The 20,660-nt window shown below is 40.8% G+C and overlaps 1 protein-coding gene across 1 annotated transcript in view; it reads left to right on the top strand.

Moving 5' to 3' along the window:
• The first annotated feature begins 4,661 nt into the window (after positions 1-4,661).
• The window catches only part of IQGAP1 (IQ motif containing GTPase activating protein 1), an 81,404-nt gene continuing 65,405 nt past the window's right edge, over positions 4,662-20,660 (top strand). The window contains exons 1-2 of the mRNA XM_019640208.1: positions 4,662-4,832; positions 6,596-6,695. Of these exons, the coding sequence (XP_019495753.1) occupies positions 4,778-4,832; positions 6,596-6,695 (155 nt within the window). The 5' untranslated portion in view covers positions 4,662-4,777. The remainder of the gene's footprint in view (positions 4,833-6,595; positions 6,696-20,660) is intronic.

Below are 20,660 nucleotides of genomic sequence, written 5' to 3'. Positions count from 1 at the left end.
TCAAGGGGGATCTTGGGAAGAATCTGCTTCTAAGTTCATTTAAGTCATTGACAATGAAGTTCCTTGCTGTTGTAGATCTGAGGTCCCTGTTTCCTTGCTGGCTGTTAGCCAGGGGGTCGCTCTCTACTATTCAAGACTGCTCTCTCTGGTCCTTTTTGTGTGGCCCCCTCCTTTAAAACCATCAAGGGCCCATCACTACCAGCTGGAGAAAACTTTCTGCTTTTAAAGGACTCATGTGATTACCTGAATAAACTCCCTATCTTAAAGTCAACTGATTAGTAACTTTAATTACATTGACAAGATCCCTTCAAAACAGCACCTAGACTGGTGTTTGATTGAATAACCAAGGATTGGGAATCTTGGGCAGCCATCTTAGAATTCTGCCTACCATAGCATAGCTACAATCTCCTGAAAAGCTATCTCTTGAGGTCCTTGACACTTGATCTTTATGAGTGTTGAGAAGCTATAGCCTTTTTTACAAGATGTAGATATCCAAAGCCCTATATATTCTCATACAAGACAAGGGACCAAGTGAGTCAAAATGTTACTGTCTGTCCTAGGGAACCCACCCTTCCAGAAAATGTCTACATAAACTATACAAAAAGCAAATTTAAAAATTCCAACAGCAAGGATGCCACATTGTTAACTATTCACACTGAATTTATTTACCCAAATTTCTGTGGGTGTTAATGACCTGTCTGGGAAGATGGACAGGTAAATAACTAATTCTAATTCAGTGAGCTATATATAATAGAGCCAGCTAAGGTCACACACTTCCTGGAATTGAAGATGCCTTTGATTGTGGGATACACCAACAAATTCCAACAGCTTTTTGGACATTAAGAATATCCTCTCAAGTGTTTGTTTTAAAAAACTTGATTGACAGTAGCAGACATTTATCACTGGAATTAGTTACTAGCCTCTTCTCTAACTCATTGTTGGAGCCCAGCATTTTGTGAAGAGCCTAACTGTATTGGGATCCACTCAGCCATCCGTAAAATGTGAATCTGTCATCAATTCTAGCTCTGAAAGTTCTTTAACCTTTTCTGAGAATTCAGTTAAATTCACACATCTGCAAGCAATGACAATTGTTACTTTTTCATGGACTTCTCTCTCTACCTCATATCTGGCTAGTTTCTTTTAATACTGATTTCAGAAGTATTCAAATGTGAAAAAATGTGGGACTTATTTTTGAAGAGATATGGTTTCTAAAATGCTATTGGGAAATACATGAGGAAGTGAGTAATTTAGCTTGGGGGAGGAGGTGACATTTGAGTTGGGTCTGGGAAGTTGAGTAGGAATTTCCCAGGTAGATAAGGGGCTAAAAGGTATTCCAGGCCCAGAGAAACCTAGTATGGTGCTTATCTGAAACTATCCTGTTAATATTACTCCATTCCATGAGTCAGTAAATTCTTGAGGTCGTGAACCAATTCTATGTCCCAAAATTATTTTCCCTTTTGATTTTTATTTATTCATTTCATATTTACCAACTTTATACTTACCACAAAATAGTATTGCAAGTAGCTCATTGTACAAAACTTGGAGGAAGCAAATAAACAAATACCACACAAATCCACTGTAAGTCCACCATCTGGAGAAACAACTATTAATACATTGATGTATATGCTTCAGGGCTTTTTTCTATTCATATGCACTTCTGTGAATACTTTTACAGCAAAAATAGTATCATAATTTGTTATTTTCACTTAACCATCATGTTAGAAATACTGATCATTGTTTGCCTACCCAGCCTACCGCTGAAGTACTGCTCAGCTCATAGTTTTCGAAGGCTGGTGTATCTCCTGACCACAGAAACATACCCATGGGGTGAAAAGATGAACTAGGCCAATTATATGCCACTGGGTTATGTAATTGGGCAACTGAGATTATCCTCAATGGAGCTGATGGTGTAAGGATGCCATGGCCTTGACTTAAGGCTATGGCAACCCAAATAGAAGCCAGGGTTTTGGGGGAGCGAAAAAACTTGGAATGGAAGAAACTGGCAGTCAAAGAGAAGGGGGTAGAACAGACCCATGGAGAAGCAGAGATGCCCAGAAGGACAAACAGGCAAATCACATGCCTTCAGTCTTCCATTAGTCCTGTTTTTTGTTGCTCCAGTTCCAATCCATATGTATCTTTATTATAAATGCCTTCCTTTCACCCATTTTTCCTCTAGAGGTAAAACAAGTGGGTCTCTCTATTCCTTATAACGAGTCAAACCTGACCAAAACCACACATTGTTGCTGTTTTATGAATGTATGTCATTCCATTGTGTGAATGTGCCATCACTGATTAAAAAACCCAGTAATGGGCTTTTAAGACATTTCCAAAGAGCATCTTCATCACTAATATTTGCACTTTAAAAAATAATTTCGTTATGATCGATTCCAACAGGTGGAATTCCTTGTTTGAAGGAGAGCTACATAATGCTAAGTTGGACTTCAGAAAGCTTGTGTCAATTCACAACCCCAAGCAGGGCATGGCAGTGGTTGCTTTTCCAGCCCTTTGCCAATAATATCAATGAACAAAATAAGACAAAACAAACAAACAAAAAAGATGTTGCTACTCTAACAGGCGAGATGTGCTAAGTGGCCAATTATGATTTTAATGTGCATTTCTCTGAATCTTGTGTTTATAGATGGACATGGGTTTGAGTTCCAGCTCTGCCTCTTGCTGTAAATTGGAGATAATAATAGTCCTTACTTTATTGTATTACTATGAGGCTCAGATAAGAAAATAAATACAAAGCATTTAGTCCAGTAAAGCCTCAGTACATTTCAGTTACTGTACCTATGAAGAATGACTTAATTTGTGACCATCAGGTAAAGCTATGTGAGATACCTGAAACTCAATGGGATGTTGATTTAAATACCTGTTAGAATTGTGTGGTTCTAGGAATAAGAAAGAATGCAAAAGCCCAATAGGCTCATAACCCTTATCATTAGAGAGGAAATACATTTACCTATTTGGATAGCACCCATTACAAAGGTCTTTCAAATTAAAATAAAACATATGCACATATCTTAAAAGCCAAGAAATATAAAATCAAATCAACAGATAAACTGGGTAGGTAGAACTTGCAGGTTTCTAAGGGTAGTCAGAGGATGCGGAAATGAGTTTTGAAGCCCTTGACATAATATTAAAGACATTGGGGACACTAAGAAGAATGGCTCTTAAAGTCTGCAGCTCCAGGACTTACGTCTGGTAGAAACCACTGATCAAAAGTAATCTGAGTTAACCTGTTGGAAACTTTCTTAGGAGCTGTCTTTCAACTCAGAGAAGCGTTAGAACTAAGCACAGGGAGGCTTAATGAGGTAAGAACTAGGGGATTAATATGTTGGGGTTAAGAAGAAATATGTGCATATTTCACATTTTATACACTTGCAATGTTTAAGAAAATTTGGCTTATTAGACTTACAGCCTTATAACTCTTATTTTAAATGTATATTTGAGTTAGTTTTAGACTTAAGATTTTGCGTTGAAATCTTGCTAAGTTTACACATGGAACTGAGCCATCTAACAGAACTTTAGATTCATTCTATTGTGTTGTCGGAAAAGTCATGACGTATTTTTTCTTTGTTTCGTTGCAAAAATGCATCGTGACTTTTCCGACAACCCAATATTTATTTGTAAGTTTAGCTGATTTATAAGGACTACTAAGCCTTGAACAGGTTCTAGGTCAGACAATGGAAGAAATGAAAAAGAAACGCTATTAAGTTTATAGACAATTTTAAATGTTTGAATATGTTGAATTAACTAGACTTGTGAATTGGACCAAAAATTATTAAAAGTTTCTGAAAAGTGGTAAAATATGCTAGACTTAATTGGGCACTTCTATTAATAGAGAATACAGCAGGAGCACGGTCAGCGTTGGACCCATTAAAGTGTCTGCGGCATTCACAGGTGAAAATGTCCATCACACAGTCAAAAATACCGATTTGGGGCTTCTACAGGGTCTGGTCTGGAGGTACATAGATTTAGGGCTCTCGGGCAGTTTAAAGTGAGCATGGAAGTTACTCAGAAAGAGTGGACAAAGAAAAAACAGAAGAAGGCTGAGGACAGAATTCCGTCGCATACCAGTATTTCAAGAGCAGCGCTCAAAGTGCAAGGCGAACAGCCAACCTCAAAAGGGACAGAGTCCCCTAAAAAGAATTTGCAAAGATCAGTGGCAGGGAATCAAAGGGAAGGACGTTTGGACAGACAGTTCTCCTGCTTCAGCATTCACTTCTCCAGTACTAGGGGTTTGAGCAGTTCAAATCTGGAGACTGCTGGCGAATCTCGGAGAGAACTTAGACCAGTCTGCGCTCCCTTATGGCAGTTTGGGTTCTGCTTGTGTCCCACAAGAACACCGTGGGCCACCTCAAAGGGCTCTCTTTGAGCCCTTTGGTGCAGTTTAGCTCGGCAGGCAGGGGAAGGGAGGGAGCCCACGTTTTTTATTTCAAGCCACCGACAATGGCAGCCTTTTCGTCTGAGGTGCGGACGGGGCAGCGGCGGGGGAGGTTAGGGTTCCAGGGCCGGGGTGGGCCTTCTTTGAGGAGCAGAGCTGTACACGAGGGCGGACATCGCCTCCTTCCTTCCCCCTCCTGAGGGCGCGGTGGGTGGGGCGGAGCAGGTCGGGCGGGGCCCCGCCTCCTGCTGCTCCTGTCGGCGCGGCTGGGCGGGGCCGCGGGGCCTGGGAGACTCGGAGAGCCCGCGCACTCTGCAGCAGCTGCCGCTTTCGCCGCCCGCGCCTCTAAGGTCTCACCGCTTCCTCAGCAGAGACCTGGGCTTGTCCGCCATGTCCGCCACAGAAGAGGTTGACGGACTGGGCGTATCCCGGCCGCACTATGGCTGTGAGTGCGGGGCTTCGCGGCGTGGGGGTTTCGGGGCTGGGCTGTCTGCCTCCGAGGCGCTGTTTTCCCGGGGGGCTTGTCGGGGCGGGGTGGGGCAGGGCGGCTGTCGGCCGCGCGGACCCGGAAGAGCCGGGGCGGCGGGCGGCAGGGGTGGCGAGCGGCGAGGCCCCCATTCCGCGCCCCCGGTCTCCGAGGTTGCGGAGGGGACCCAGGCGGCCTCCTCGCTTTAGCCCGGGCGCTGCGGCTGGAGGGCCCCACCCAGCGCCGCCCGCCGCCCAGCTAGACCGAGATTTTGGGGGACGGCCTAGGGTGAGGTGGCAGGAGGACTGTGCAGGGCGTGTCCCGGGGACCGGAGACTGGAGACCGGGGCTCTGCTTAGGCTTGGTGGGGAGCTGCTGCCCGAGTGCTGCCGGCGAGGAAGACCCAGGTTCCAGACCTGCCCGGCCCCAGGCAAGCCCAGAGGTGCGGCCCTGGGCAAGTCACTTCAGCTATCTCGGGCTCAGTTCCCTCGTCATTTCAAAGTTAAAAAAATAATAATAACAAAACACCAAAAAAAAAAAAAAGACCAAAAAACATCCCCTCTGACTTCCTCATTTTCTGTAGCTGTCCCTAGGACATCATTGAACTGCAGGCGAGATAGTTACCACTGGCCAAAGGAGAGCCCTTTGGCGTCTTGATATTTTTCAGTTTTATTTTCTATCTGGGCACAATGGTTCTGTTTTTAGGATCATTTAACTCATGAACAGTTATATGTGAGGTATTGTGTTACATTTGTGAAATTAAAGATAAGACCAGGCCCTGCCTTCAAAGAACGTTTTAATCAAAGAGACAGGTGTACAACTCAATGATAATAAGGTACAATAAAGATAAAAGATGGGTGAACTAACTCGGCATAAACAGCAAGGTAGGTGAGGCGATGGTCTTGGGGAAGGAAAGGGGCCCACAGATAGTGACATCTGAACAGAGCCTTGAGAAGCTGTGTCAGGTTTGACAGGGCAAGGTGGGGCGAGAGATGTGACTGAAGAGGCAAGAGCATGAACTAAGGCATTGAACAGAAAGGCACTGTGTGTCGGGAACTGAGTGGTGTGGAGTGCACAGTCGTGGGCGGAAGGGCAGGGAGATGGAGACGAGTTTCCAAAAGTGGTTGGGAAAGGCCTTGAATGCCATCCCAAGGAATTAGGAATTTATTCCTACCTTGGGTGCCCATGCAGGAGGTAGATTGCTTCAAGGTTAAGCTCCCAGGATTCTGAGTTAGACTGCCTGGGTTTGAATCCAGGCCTCACCACTTTAGCTGTGGGGCTAAGATCACCCAGCCTCAATTTCCTCATCTGTAAAATGGCAGTGATAACAGGATTGTTGTGGGCCTTTAATGAGAGAAGGCATGTAAATGCTTAGCACAATTATTGCCACTTCTTAATGACTGTTGGCTTTAGTTGTTGATGAAAGAGGGAAACAGAATGAACAGCTGTGTATTTAGAAAGAGTGGCAGGTGGGCTAGGACAGATTGGGGCCGAAATCCCAAGTCATTATTTTTCAAGTTATGTTAAAATTTAGTGTTCATACTTTTTGAAAAGGGATAAGATGAGTATCGTTGAAACCCCGTTGTTCCTGTTTTTGGGAAGGTCATAGGACACCTGGCTATCACATCCATAAAGTTACCCTGACTCTGTAAGTGACTAGCAGGAATTTGATTCTGTGGCATTCTTTTATCGCTCAGACAGTTTACAGATTCTTGTGTTCATATTCTTTCTTTCATGTTTTAGCTGTCCTGGATAATGAGAGACTCACTGCAGAGGAGATGGATGAAAGGAGACGTCAGAATGTGGCTTACGAATACCTTTGTCATTTGGAAGAAGCAAAGAGGTAAAGACTGGCTGTCTGGAGAGAAGATTGGGAGAAGGGAGCTGATATGATGTGAATACAGATAAAGATCTCTTTGAGTATGTTGTAGATGTGGCTGAGGGAGGCTGCTAGCTTGAAGGAATAAGTATAGGGAGAGTATTTATTCATGGGAGCAAGTAGCTTTCATGGCAGTTTATCATGAAACACTGGTGGGCATTTCTGTATACTGAAAAATGGCCAGATTTGTGTTCAGTTTTATACTTATGGTACATGTTTGGGGCACTAGGAGAGAAACAGCATTTTTAGGGGTTGAGGTTCTTGGCTTTAATGTTTCACTGATTCTTCACTGGCTTTGATTTACATATGTACTGGGTTCCTTCTCTCTTGATAGTGCTATAGGTATAGGTCCGTCCATTTGGCAATATTCATAGGTAGCATCCTCTGCATTCTTTGTGAAGTACAACTGCAGTTTTTCCTTTTCAGATGCTCCAAGACCTTGTGGTCTTATTCCTAGAGTGTCGATTTGCTATCAGTGGTTCATTTCTTTTGTTCTGGTGCTGTGTTCCTTTGTAAAGTCCCAGGGTGGATAGATGTAATTACAGATCATGTGTCCTATAAGTGAGCTCAGGTGGAAAAGGCAGCAAGGGAGAATGAAAGATATTGTGATCATAGTCTAATGAAAATGAAGGATGTTTCAAATGTTGCTAATAAACAAGAGTTAAAAAAAAGAAATCTGGCACTATTAAAACACTACAGGAAAGTCCAGAGAGCAATACAACAAATATCCATGTATTTCAGAACTAACAAATGTTAGCTCTTCAGACCCTTTTCCCTTTCCTCTCAGAAAGACACAGTCAAGTCTCCCTTGTGCTCCTCGCTGGTCCTATTTCCCTTCTTTCTGTCCCTGGGGCTACCTCTAACATGCATTTGTTATGTCTTATTGCATCCAGGCTTCTTTTCTGAGCTTGAAGCTTTTCCAGGAGACTGGGGGAGAGGTGGAGTAGGATTAGTGATTTAGGTGGGCAGAATGATAATAACTCTTGTTTTTCTAAATGGAAGGTTAGACAGCAGGACATGAATATGTTATTAGAAAAGGGGGTGGATCTCATACAAAGTTTGTAAAGGTCCCGTGAACAAAAATACAAAGTCCTCTGCTACTCAAATTGCAGACTAGATCTAGTTTTGGAAGTTCAGAGAATTCGAAAGCTGCAGCTGATCTGAGACCAGTCTGTACTCTGTGAAGCATTGGTGTGTCTGTTGAGGTGATCTGGAGATGAATGGGAAGAGCCTCAACTCACCTTCCTTCCACCATCCAAATTAGTTCTTCTGTTTTGTTTTTTTTTTTTTTTAGCTGAGCCATCCTGCCACCTCTTGGCAGCTCAGCGGCAGCTCAGCTCAGGCCGGGCATCGAACCGCTGTTGCTCAGAGCTCGCACTCTTGAGCCAGCTCTTAACCAACTGAGCCACTCGGCCGGCCCTTCTTCTTCTGTTTTAATGTGGGGTTTCTACAGTAAAATTTTCTTGTTACAAGAGGGTATCTTGGTTAACACCCCCTTTGCCATCATCGCTAGTCTAGTTCAACCATCTGGTTTCATTGAGGAAATGAGGCCAGAGTTTTCATGGTCTACTTGTGGTTTTCTTAATTAAGGAATAATTTTCATCATTTTATACAGTGGTTCTTAACCAGGTGTGTGCATTAGCATTACTTGGGAAACTTCCAAAACATGCAGCTATCTGGGCCTTACCGCAGAGCTCCTGGTGCAGTAGATCTGGCCAAAAGGTCCAGACACCTGTATATTTTGAGTGCTTTTAGTGGTTCTGATGGTTCCCCCTAGTTGAGAAACAAGATTTAAAACATTTTTAGAACTCTGCCTTATGCTGGGATATGATAGCCTGAGCAGAAGGATGCTCTTCTAATCACATTTCCATGTTTAGGTCCTGTACTAGCAAGGTACCTACTCTAGAGCATGTTCTTTTCTGTCAGATGTTTTTTTCCAGTCTAGGAAAGTAGTATAGTTCCTCTAAAACCCTTTCAGGGGGCCGTGATTTCCTGGGGTGTTTTTGCATACTTAGGAGGTGACTAAGGCAGTGAGACATTGGTGATTGTCTTCCTTTTTTATGCTTTGGTTCTATATAAGGGAGGGCATAGTAGTGGTACATTTACCCTGGTACTCTCTGCTGATCAGCCTGGCATTATGGAGCTGTGCCTGGTTTATTTTAAGGAGGCGATCATATAAAAGCTGGACGCAGTGATTTTTCTGTTTAAAGCTTGGATTAGAAAAATCAACTTTGGAAGCACCGATGTAGATTTTACAACTAGAGAGGATTAGGACAAAAAACCTGGGAATGTCATGCTGAGAAATGAGGACTGGAGCCCTACCAGCTGGTACTGTGGCTGCTGCCACCTCTAAAAAGTGTTCGAGGTATACCATAGACAGATGGCACACTCTTCCTTGTTAGCGTGGGCCTTCAGCTCCTGTCGTGTCTCCTACCCGGGAGAGCTGGGCTGTACCCTCTGCGCTGCTGCGGCCCCTTGTTCCCCTCTAGCACAAGCCCAATTTGCTCTTTTGGATTGGCCCCATCCTGTTTCCTTCATAGCCTTCCCCCCTCCCAAGTTGGAGGAGCCCCAAGGTCTGGAATTTACACCGGCTCCAAATCCAGGAAGAAAGATCCGAGAGATCCAAGGGAAAAGGTTCCCCTCTTTAGTTCTATTTATAAGACCGCTACTCCTCCCACCAGAGGCTCCACCTGAAGCACAGTGGCCCCATTGTGTGTCCTGGGCGCTCCGCTTTCTCCTGTATCTGTAACAGCTCCTCAGTGGGAAGAGGCGAGTGTGCAGAGAGGGACTATGAATGTGTGGAGACAGTGCATGTAAGTAAGGGTGTGTGCAGCGAAATGAGAGCGTGTTGTGGGTGTGGGTTTATGTCTCCCCAAAAGGTTGAATGGGAAAATTTAGAAGTGACTCCGTGTGTACTGGGAGTGGTTGCGAAATTGAAAATAGAGAGTTTCTGCTTTTCTTTATTGTTTGGAGAGCAGCTTCAGTGTGGAAATTAAGTCATTGTTCTAATGAAACATCATCTAAGGACTTTATAAAATGCGACATCTTAAATTACGTATTTATGCTTAAATGTGGGCTTATTTTTATCCTTTTGTCTGTTCAGATTGGGCTTTACATGTATTTTGGCTAAGGAGCAGTTGCATAGTGGAGATGAATAGCATTTTCACTCATGAGGGAGGTGAGATTTAAATATGTGAGGAACAGTAGGTGTCCAGGTCTTGCAAAGAGGAACTCATAGATGGGAAGGTTCAGGTTAAAAAACAAAACAACAAAAAAACAAAGAGCATATCAGGCAAGGTAGAACAGGGCAGCCTGAGGTGAGGAGAATATATGAGTAGTATTGGAAACGGGATAAAATTCAGTTAGGTTAAAGGTTACAGGAAGACGGTTAACCCCAGCACCCTCCCAGTTTGGTTTAGGGTTCCTTCTTCCAGAGGCCTGCTCGTTTGCCCTTCCAACCCTTTCATGGGCCACCTGCCCCCTGCTCAGTGTCCATCCCCCAGCTCGCGGGGCAGTGTACCACTCCCCTTGTAGAAGGGAAAGTAAGGGCTGTGGCTGGTTAGAGACCAGCAGACACTACATGGTATTAACAAGAGGTTAGCACTACATTGAGCCACTTTACCTTCTGTAATTTAGGGGAGTTGAAAAAGTATGTTGGAAAAAAATCAGGTCTAGAGAACAAATTCTCTTTTGTGCCTACGTCTTTGTTGTTGGCATCGAACATTTTCCAGGCTGGGCTCTTCAGATCTCTCCTTACCGTGGGAGCGGAACTCCAATAATATCTGGATAGATCCAGGCTGGCCCACTGTGATCCTGAAAACGGAGGTTAAAAACATTGAAGAGGCAAGAAAATAAACTGGACAGGTGAGATGACTAGAAAGTACAGCTTTCCCACCCGCTTCTGGAATTCTCCAATGGTGGACAATCACTGAAAGAGTGAGGGGGGCTGTTTTTAGGATATTGACTCAAGCTTTCCTCTTACAGATGAGAAAACTAGTTTAATTGCCTCAGGAGACCCAGTGAGATTAAGGGGCCACATCGCACGTGGCTGTTTAGTGGCATGTTGGGACAACCAGCTGGAGGCATTCATGTGTTCATAATTCTCAAGAGAGGAAGTATGTGGGGTGGCATTTATTTTTAACTCTTAAAATGGTGACATGGGTGAAAACCTGTGTTCTCTTTTCTGAAATTTAGCGTTACTGACTTGGACAGACTCCGTGGTTAGAAGTGGATTGCATTTTAAAGTATATTTGTTACAAAGTGGTTCAAACTAACAGCAACTTTCCACATAGTAACAATGTTACAAATGGGAGGAGATTAGTTCCTAGTGTGGCCACTGAAAACTTTTACCCAACTATGTAGTTTAGACACTTAGCAAAATTTACAGTTGAGAAACATGGAGAATAATCCGGTAAATATTAAGCATTAACTAGTTAGTAGCTGTCGTTATTACTAAGAAAAGTGAAACAACTTGAAAAAGTCTGATTAAAACGTCCTTGAAAATCTTGACTGTTGAGGTACGCGAAGTGAAAAGGAGGACTTTCGCTTTTGGCAGGTATGAGTTCTGAGTCTGCTTTTTCCAAGTTGTTTGATCTCAGGGAGTGAGCCTAAATTTGTCCTTTGCAGAATGGATGTACCGTGCATCTTAGGGAGCTGCTGTGAGGGTGAAGTGCCTGGCATAGCATCTGAAATTCAGTAGGCATTCAATAAGTGTTTTTTACCCTGGTCCTTGGGGGGTAAGAGCCCAGGTATCTGAGGATGATGAGGTGTTAATTAACTTTCCTGGGGAGTATTTTGGGCACTTTCAAGGTCCTGAATGAAGGTTGGTAGCCCTAGTTTTTTCACTGCAGACTTGAGCTTTTGTCTTAAAAAGGAAACACCAGAAACAAGGCCACCTCTAGGGAGTAGAATGGGGGCGGACGGTTTGAGAGGACTGTTTCCTTTATATTTAAGGCCCTTCTGTATGTTTAAACTGCTTTTTACAATGATCATGACTTTTATAAGAAAGGAAAACAGGATTAAGAGAAAGGAAAAGCTTAATACGTGATTTTTTTTTTAAATGGTTGTAATCACAAGTTCGGGTTTTTTAATTGCTATATTTTCATCTTAATTACTAAGATGGGTAATTTTCAATGGGTTCATAATGTTCATAGTTTATTCCAGTTTAATGTTATATTGGTTTGGTTACTGGAAAGGTTAAACATTGCCTCACATATTTGTTTACCAGTTGTATTTTAGTATGCAAACCGTTGATGATGCTTTTCTGTCTTCTAGGGTCATGATGTTAATTTTCATGAGTGCTCTTATAAATATGGATGTCCTATAGTTAATAACACTGCATTGCATATTTGAAAGTTGCTAAGATAGTAGATCTTAAAAGTACTCATCACAAGAAAAAGATTTTTCTTTGTGACTATGTATAGGGACACGTGTTAACTAGATTTACTGTGGTGATCATTTTGCAATATATATAAATATTGAATCATTATGTTGTATGCCTGAAACTAATATTACATGTCAGTTATACCTCAATTTTAAAAAAAGAATATAGACGTTAACCTCCTGTCATATTTGCTACAAATATTTCCCCTTAGTTTTTTGTATTGTTTTTTCACTGCACAGTTTAAATTTTATGGCTCTTAAAAGTTAATCTTTCTGTTTATAATTTCTTCTATCAATTCAAAGCCTATAGTCTAATTTCTCTAAAGCCTTGCTAAAATGTGAAGTTTTATATTCTGTTAGATTTTCTATGATTAAGTGATTTGATTTTTAAAAAATAGTCTAAGTCTTTAAATCTGGTGTTTCTAAATTATACTGATATCACTTGAAAACAATTTTTTTACTGCCTATTAGCAGTTGATGTCTACTTCATCAAATGTTAAATTATGTATAATTCTACTTCTAGACTTTTTATTCTGTTATGGTGAACTATATTCAGTTTTTCTTGAGAAAATGTGTCTGACTTCATTTTCTTATACTTATTATTGAGAAATAACATGCAACAGCTTTATTTTTAGCTCTATGACAAGTAACTTTTTTAAAACAGTTTTTCATGATTTGTAATCTTGAAGATTCCCCAAGTTATATTTTAGAGTTGATGTCGACTTCGTAATTTTGCCTGTAATATAGAGACATCTTGATTTATAATATCTTTTGTGTTTGTTTATTTTAACTCTAGGAAATTGTCTGTTATACCTTTAATACTTGGTTTTGATTCATGAGTTCTGTCTATTTGTTAGGTTAGAGCTGCACAGTCTGTTTTATGACTGTTCTTTGTTTATGTTAAGTCAGCATTCTACACATGTCTCACATATGTCTTCTGTTTCACTGACTTGGTTTTCTACCATCTTAATTTTTCCCTTGGTTCTGTTAATGCTAGTTGCTTTGTCCTATTGCAGTTTTCATTGTGGACTATTAACTCCTTTCCCCTCTGTACTCTTGACAATACATTAAGTGATCTCTGATTCATTTATGAAGACTAATGAGACCCATCTAGGTTCCTTTTCAGGTGGAAAAAAGGAATTGGTAGTCAAGAGAGCTGGATGAAATACTTTATTAATTCCCTTTATTTTCAGTAAGCCTTGGAGTGGGTGTGACCCCAGGAAACCAGTATTAACCGGCCAGCTTGAGTGTATGAATTGTTCAGTCAAGGCTGAGAAAGTCTGATTAGCTAAGTGGATGGACCATTATAGTTTGACCTAATTTGGAATATATTTCTTCTGGTCTTAGAGGTCAGAGCAACAATTGCGTTAATGAAAATATAGTAAAAATATATCTGAAGGTCTTAAGTTGGCATGTTCTGGGAATTTATTTTTCCTGGCATTGCATGGTGACCTGTCTCTGATTTCTGCACAATTCATTCCTTTGCGTCACAGTTTAGCAATTTTGGGTTACCTGTTGGTAGCAAGCCCCGTTTTGAACGTTTTTAAGCCATTTGACATTCCTGCAAGATAGGCGTTGTCTTTATTTTAAAGAAGGAAAAAATGAGTTGGCATCACTTGTCTCAAGGCCATATAACTGGAATTCAGGCCCAGGTCGGTGGTGACATCAGCACTGGTGCTGTCAGCCTCTGCAGGCGTGACAGTCTCTTTCACCTGCCACTCTGACTATCTGAGGGCAGTTCTCCGATTTGTCTCATGTATTTTTGTATCTTAGTAGGCTGTTAGATTCAACCTAATTGTATTTGATGGACTCCTGGTTGTTTCCAGTTGTAGCTGCTAAATGAACCCCTTCACAGGAAAGAAAATGTGGGTAGGCAAAGTGAGACCATCCGGAAGTGATTCATATGACTGGGGCTGTTTGTTTAATTTGGGACTTGGTTGCCTAGAGACCGTATCTTTGAGCGGGCTGAGTGAAGTGCCACTTGAATGCAGGGCCTACCTGATCAAATCAGGACTCTGCTGCTAGATTTTTCTTCTGGAAGAGTTCCTGGTGATCTGATTGATCCTGGTGTTTTGACAGCGTGTGAATCAAAAAATCTTAAGCATATTAAGTTAAAGATCTGGTTAGTGGTTTTACTTTAAAGAGAAAGTTTACTTGCTCAAGCTTGAATGTTTTTTGTTTTTAATTTTGCTTATAATTATATGTTGGAGACAATTAATTTGTTATTTTTCAGTAAGGCATTTTGTTATAAAAACCTCAACCTTTACAACAGCTAAAAGGAAGCCAAAGGGGCGGGGGAAAAAACCAAAACCACCAAAACCCAACCCTGCAATTCTCAGGGACATCACAATATAAAACATTTACTGTCTGCCCCAAGGTCAGTCACCCCCTCCTCCTTCCCCTCTGCATGACGTCATCATTGGTATCATTTATTGAGCACTTGTTGCTAGGCACCGTGGGAAGCACTTTATCTGCATTGCCTACTTAGCTGGTCTCCAAGTCCCTGGAGGTGCTTATCCTTAACCTACGTTTAACAGGAAACACAGTGAAGCTCAGAGAGGTTGACCTGCCCATTTAGTAAGTGTACATCCAGATTTTGGGTCTGGTGAGTACTCAAAAGTCCATGCTCTTACCCACCAGTCAGCCTGCCAGCATGGTAATACTGTGTCTAAAAGTAATGACAGCAGCAGCAGCTACCAGCGATTATGCAGAATGAGGATGTAGTACTTTACATACAACATTCCTGCAAGATGAGCATTGTCTTTATTTTAAAGAAGGAAAAAATGAGTTAGTATCACTTGTCTCCAGGTCGTGTAACTGGAATTCAGTCTCAGGTCGCTGTGACACCAGCGCTGGTGCTGTCAGCCTCTGCAGGCATGACAGTCTCTTTCACCTTCCACTCTGACTGTATGAGGCAGTTCTCTGATTTGTCTCATGTATTTTTGTATCTCACTAGGTTGTTGGACTCTGTCTTATACTTTTTATTCACTGCAGAGCTAAAAGCAGCGATAGACATACCTAAGTAGCCGTTGAGTGTTTTTTGCTTGGTGAAAGATTTGTGCATGCATGCTTATAAGGAATACAGTAAACATGAAATCTCAGTTAGGTGATTTTTTTATAGGTGTCTAGAAACATGGTAATTGGCCTGTGATAAATATGTATATTTAACTTTTTTGACCTAACAACTCCTCACTAAGATGGTCTTTCTGGAAGTGGATGCAGTAGCGGTTATAGAGCTCTACGCAGTGACTCTGGGGGAGGCTGGGGTGGTCCCGATTGGTTTTCTTCATAGCCTGGTATCTGCTTTTGATTCAGCTTAGAAGGGCATTTCTTCTTCCCAATTGCTTGTTTTCTTAAATAATGACCTCATGCAGACAGGAGTGGCACATTGGATTGGAAATTGCCTTGGCCCATTTGCCGAGAACTGTATTTTTTGGTGTTGTGGGTGGAGGAAAGGCCTGTCTAAAGGCCTCTATTTCTTCTTTACTGAGAATACCTTCCCGTTGACTCATTGGAAATCATAACGAAAAGCAGAAGGAGATTTGGAGAGGCAGCTGCCAGCCCAGGGCTTGGCTTCTGTTAGGACAGATGTTTGGGGACTGGGGGAACTCTAGGGCTTTAAGAAAAATTGTGAGACTTGTGTAGTAGAAGGGAATAACACTATTATTGTGATAGGTCTTTACCTATAAGATAGAAAGTATCAGTGTGTTGCTAGGGATCATTAATCAGCAACGTAAAAAAACTAAAAGTATTTTCCTGAATAGGGTTAATTAGTGTTCCTAAAAGCTGAAGCAGAAGGAACTGAAGTATACAAAGAGAGGGAATGGGGCAAAATTAGAAAAGGAAAAAATGAAAAGAAGATGGGAAAAAAATGACCATTAAAGATAGAAAAGTGATATAAAAATAAAATTTACATAGAAAAAGTCTCACAGTATAGCAGATCATTAATTTGGACAAGGCTTCTTTATCATTGATACTTTGAAAAGGTAGTGCTTGACAGTGGCTTGACTTTGGGGGTTTTCCATTAAACACTTGAGAATTCCAAGAAAAATATGCTTAAGCAGATTCGGTCTTTTTTTTTATTAAAACTTTTTTTCTTATTTAAAAAAATAGGTAATGGACATGATACTTAATTCAGAAGCTATGCTAGGATACACTGTGAAAAAAAATCTGTCTCCTTAGTCCTGTTTCCCAGACACCCAGTTTTCCCCAGATGGATCCACTGTAACTAACGATTGTGTGTCCTTCCAGAGATAGTCTATGCATATAGATACAAATTATGTGTATTTACTTGTTTAGAACCGATAGCACACTATACATTCTGCTTTGAATCGTGTAACTCAGTCCTCATGAATACATCAGACAACCTGGAGTATCAGAAATTTTTTTTTAAATATTTGTGAATTTCATAGGTGAAAATAGTACTTCGTTGTAGTTTTCATTTTTAGATTATCTTATTCTGAGTGAAGCTGAGCATCTTTACATAAGTTAAAAGCCATGTTATTTCCTTATTTGTCATCTGTTTTGGCAGAACCCTTTGCTCATTTTCTGCTGGGTTATTGGTCTTTTTTTATTGATTGGTACTTTATGTATGGAGGAGATTGATGCTTTGGATGTCATAAGTATAGTAAATAATTATTCCAGTTTGTCCTTTAGCTTTTGACTTTAAGATGTTTAAAATCATTTAGATTTTAAAACATACTTCATTTTATTAATCTTTTATTTTTAGCTTGTGGGCTCTATGTTATTTTTAGAGAGTCCTTATCTATACTGAGATTATACAAAAACATTCCCCCATGCTTTCTTAGTATTTTTAGTATGTAAAAAGTTTTAACATTGAACTCTTTGATCCACTTGGGATGTGTTTTGGTGTGAGGATTGAGATAGAGATTCAGCTTTATTTTAATTTTGTTCCCTCTACATGATATTTGGATAATGTCTTAAATATTGAGCGTCAGCAGTGGCTCTCTGGAGTTTGCCATACTCTCTGTGAATTGAGATCTTAATTTTTTTTTTTTCCCAGAACAAGGCAGCTTCAACTGTAGAGATTTTTTAAACATGTAGCTTAAATATCCTTTCAAAGAAATGGGCTAGAAATTTCTAGAGTGTTTTCAAGCAATCTGTATTGTGATGTTAAAAAGATTCATAGTGTGTAATGAAGTCGGCATATGTGTACTGTGAAGAGATGAGCAAGACTTGCCAAACTAACATAATTTATTCTTTGTGTTGAAGGAGAGTACAGTTTGGGACTGGAAAACTGTGTGGCTCACTTTCTACATCACTATTTTTGAGGTGTATACTATTAATAGGTGCTGTGACATTCAGGAAGAAAGAGTTTAGTGTTCCAATAAGTTTTAGAAATACTGGATTAAATCAAGTTAAAACAATCTGATTACTTACACTCCTTATCATGGGCTGTAAGTTCTGAATCTCCAGGGCAGAGGGAAGTGTAAGGAATATTCCTCAAACCTCCTTTCCTATCAGACTCTTTTCTCACACATTGTCTTTCTTAGTACTGGTGTTCCAGGGTATACTGGTTTGGGAAACACTGTTCTCCGTCAGAATAATGGAATTGAGGGACTATTTCAAGTAAGAATTAGGGACATGTTCATGGTTAGTTCCCAACGGTCTTATGCTTTATTTATAGTTTCTTTCCATTCTCCACTGAGTTCTCTTGTTATTGGCATATAGAGCTTAAATTAAAGCCATTATTGTACTAATTGGGTAGGTATAGTTGCTGACCTGTTGTCAGGATTCTAAAGGTATTGTGAAGAACAGGAATGTGGTTTTTAAAGGGGGGGGGCAAAAGTACTAATTATTAAAAAGGAAAGGAAGATAATCACAAATTCTAGTCTAGTGAACTAATCTCTGGCAAAATTCCGTAGCATATTGTCCAAAGGATGGCTCATGAGTATTTAGTGGGACAGGAAGTGGTGCTCAGGAGCCAACCAGGACTCCCTGAACAAGCCCTGCCACGTTAGCATCATTTCCTTTTGGGCAGGGTCACCAGATTGGCGGATCAGAGAAACACAGTAATGTCTAGATTTCAGTGAGGTGTGTGAAAGTATGTCTTGTGATACTTTTGCAGGCAGGTTGGATAATTGTAGTCTAGATTGTAACGTAGTTAAGATGTGTCGCCAGCTGAGTAAACCATATTCAAAAAGAGCTGCTAGATGGGAGTGACCGCTTAATAAGTAGGGGGTTGCTTTTGGGGTGGTGAAAATGTTCTGGAATTAAGATAGTTGTGGCTGCACAACATTGTGACTCTACTAAAACCACGGAATACCATACTTTAAAGTGGCAAAAAATGGTGAATTTATGTTATATGAATTTTATTTCAATAAAGAATGGAGCTGCTAGGTTTTTAATTCAAAGAGAGCTCTTTAGTGCATGTTCCATGTAAAACATTTTTCGTGGGACTTATGAGTGAATCAATGATATAGTGATGAAACTTGAGTTAGACTTGTTGCTTGAGGGATGGTTAAAACACTGCGTGACAAGGCATGCTTTCAAAATGCCTTGAATCTGATGATGGATTTAATAGTGTGACATCCTACACTAGGGATCAAAAATGGAGTGTCTCAGTACAGGATAGAGAGAAGTAGCAGTAGTGGAAAAATAAAATAAAATGAAACAATTCTGAGAGGTTTACTAATTCATTAATAGAAATGTGTCATATGTGATGGTTCCATTGTTCTCTGTGCTGATCAGAGGCTAGCTGAAGCTGGTTTTCAGTTCTGGAGGCCATACTTTAAGAGAGACCTTAAAAGTCCAGAGCAGGGATGACAGGTATGTGCTGGCGTTCTTTCACACCCATAGCAGGCACTGCTGATTGGTCAGAATCCATCCTTCTCAACAGAGCACCTGAGGAACCACTCCCAGCAAGTGGGTGTGGGCCACTAGTTGAGACTTGGTTATTGCTCCAGGACTAGAGCATTGCTGGGTGAGTGTGACCAGGATGATAAAGGTCTATAAATTCTGATGTATGAGGACTAATTGAAAGGACTGCAGCTAATTAACATGGAAACAAGATTTAGAAGGAATGTAGAAACAGAATCTCAGAAGTTCAATCTGTCATCTTGTGTAGGAATTACATTTTGCCTACATTGTTAAGAAATTCCTGGAAAATGGAAGAGGGGTTCAATTTATTATGTATGGTACCAGAGGAACAGAACTAGGCAGTGGAAATCTGCTTAATACAAGGACACACTTTATAGCATTAAGCTTTCCAAAAAATTTCCATAAAACCTGCTTTGGAAAAACCCGTGTTGCATATTTTTAAGCACAGATTGTCTAACAGTTAATGGAAGATTATGTTCTAACCTAAGTACTTTCTCAAGTTACTTAAAACAATTGTTATTAAAAGGTGTTTTTATTTTGAATGACTTGATAACATTCCATTGTTCTTTTTTTTTTCTCCTGATGTGGCTAAAAAAGTTGGGAGAAATATTTCCAATAAAATAAAACAGTTGAAAGACAATTTTGAGCTCCTTCATCACTCAGGACCTTCTGGGAAACCTGGAGAAGACGTGAAAGGGCCTTACCAATTGCTTGGACAGACAGGGCATAACCATTTGAAAAGTTACTCAACATCAAAGGATGAAAGGTCTTGTACTGTCACAAGGCAACATATGATTGCCAAGGAAATGATGCAGTTAATGTGTGAGAGTTTAGATGAGGACAGATTATTTTATGACTGAGTTTTGCAAGATAAGTTGAAACTGTGATCGACAAAAGGGAAAGCCTAACTACACGCTTATTTGCCTTACTCTTTTGTGTTCCTTTAGAGGTGAGACTGTCTTTTTCTAGGTGCCATCTTGACCCTCACGGTAACATCAGGAGAAGTATCTTCCTTCCTAGACCCGTGTTCTGTCTGTGGTCTGGGTCCTCTCCCCTTTGTCATCAGGGTCCTTATTCTAGTATTAGTTTCTTAACTATAATTTGCATTTGTTTTTCTTCTGATTCTCTCTCCCTAGCACATAAACATGCTCACCCATTCATGATGTACTCCTTAATACCAGACCCTATTCTGATTATTGTCCCTTCTTTTTCCCTTCAAGGAAAACTTATCTTTATTCCTTATATCCTCACATTTTTATCTTAACTCATGTGAATGTGATTCATGCGCCCTCCTTTCCTCCACTGAAACTTCTCTTGCTTACTTAGATCACCGATGACCTAATAGCTGTATCCATTGCAAATTTTTCAGCACTTTCTTTCTTAATCTCTGCAGCATATGACACTCTTGTCTGTTCACTTCCTGAAATTTTCGTGCTTTACACTTGATCTTAACCAAAAGGCCGAGAAGTGATGAAATTTTCGTGCTTTAAACTGGGTAGCTTTTTATACTTTTTACATTTTGACCTGTGTGAATATATTACCTATCTCAGAAAATAAATTCAGGTAGCACCTCCTCCAGGAAGCTTACCTGGGCACCCACTCTTACCCCAGGTGTGAGTTAGATGCTCCTCTCGTGGGTTTCCATAGCAACCTCCTCCGCCCCACCCCAAAGTAACTTTATTGTAGCTTTCCACAACATATTATAGA

This window comes from Hipposideros armiger, unplaced genomic scaffold (assembly GCF_001890085.2).
Source record: "Hipposideros armiger isolate ML-2016 unplaced genomic scaffold, ASM189008v1 scaffold_48, whole genome shotgun sequence".
Classification (NCBI taxonomy): Eukaryota; Metazoa; Chordata; class Mammalia; order Chiroptera; family Hipposideridae; genus Hipposideros; species Hipposideros armiger.
The sequence above is the reverse complement of the archived record's forward strand: the minus strand, read 5'-3'. Positions and strand labels throughout refer to the sequence as shown.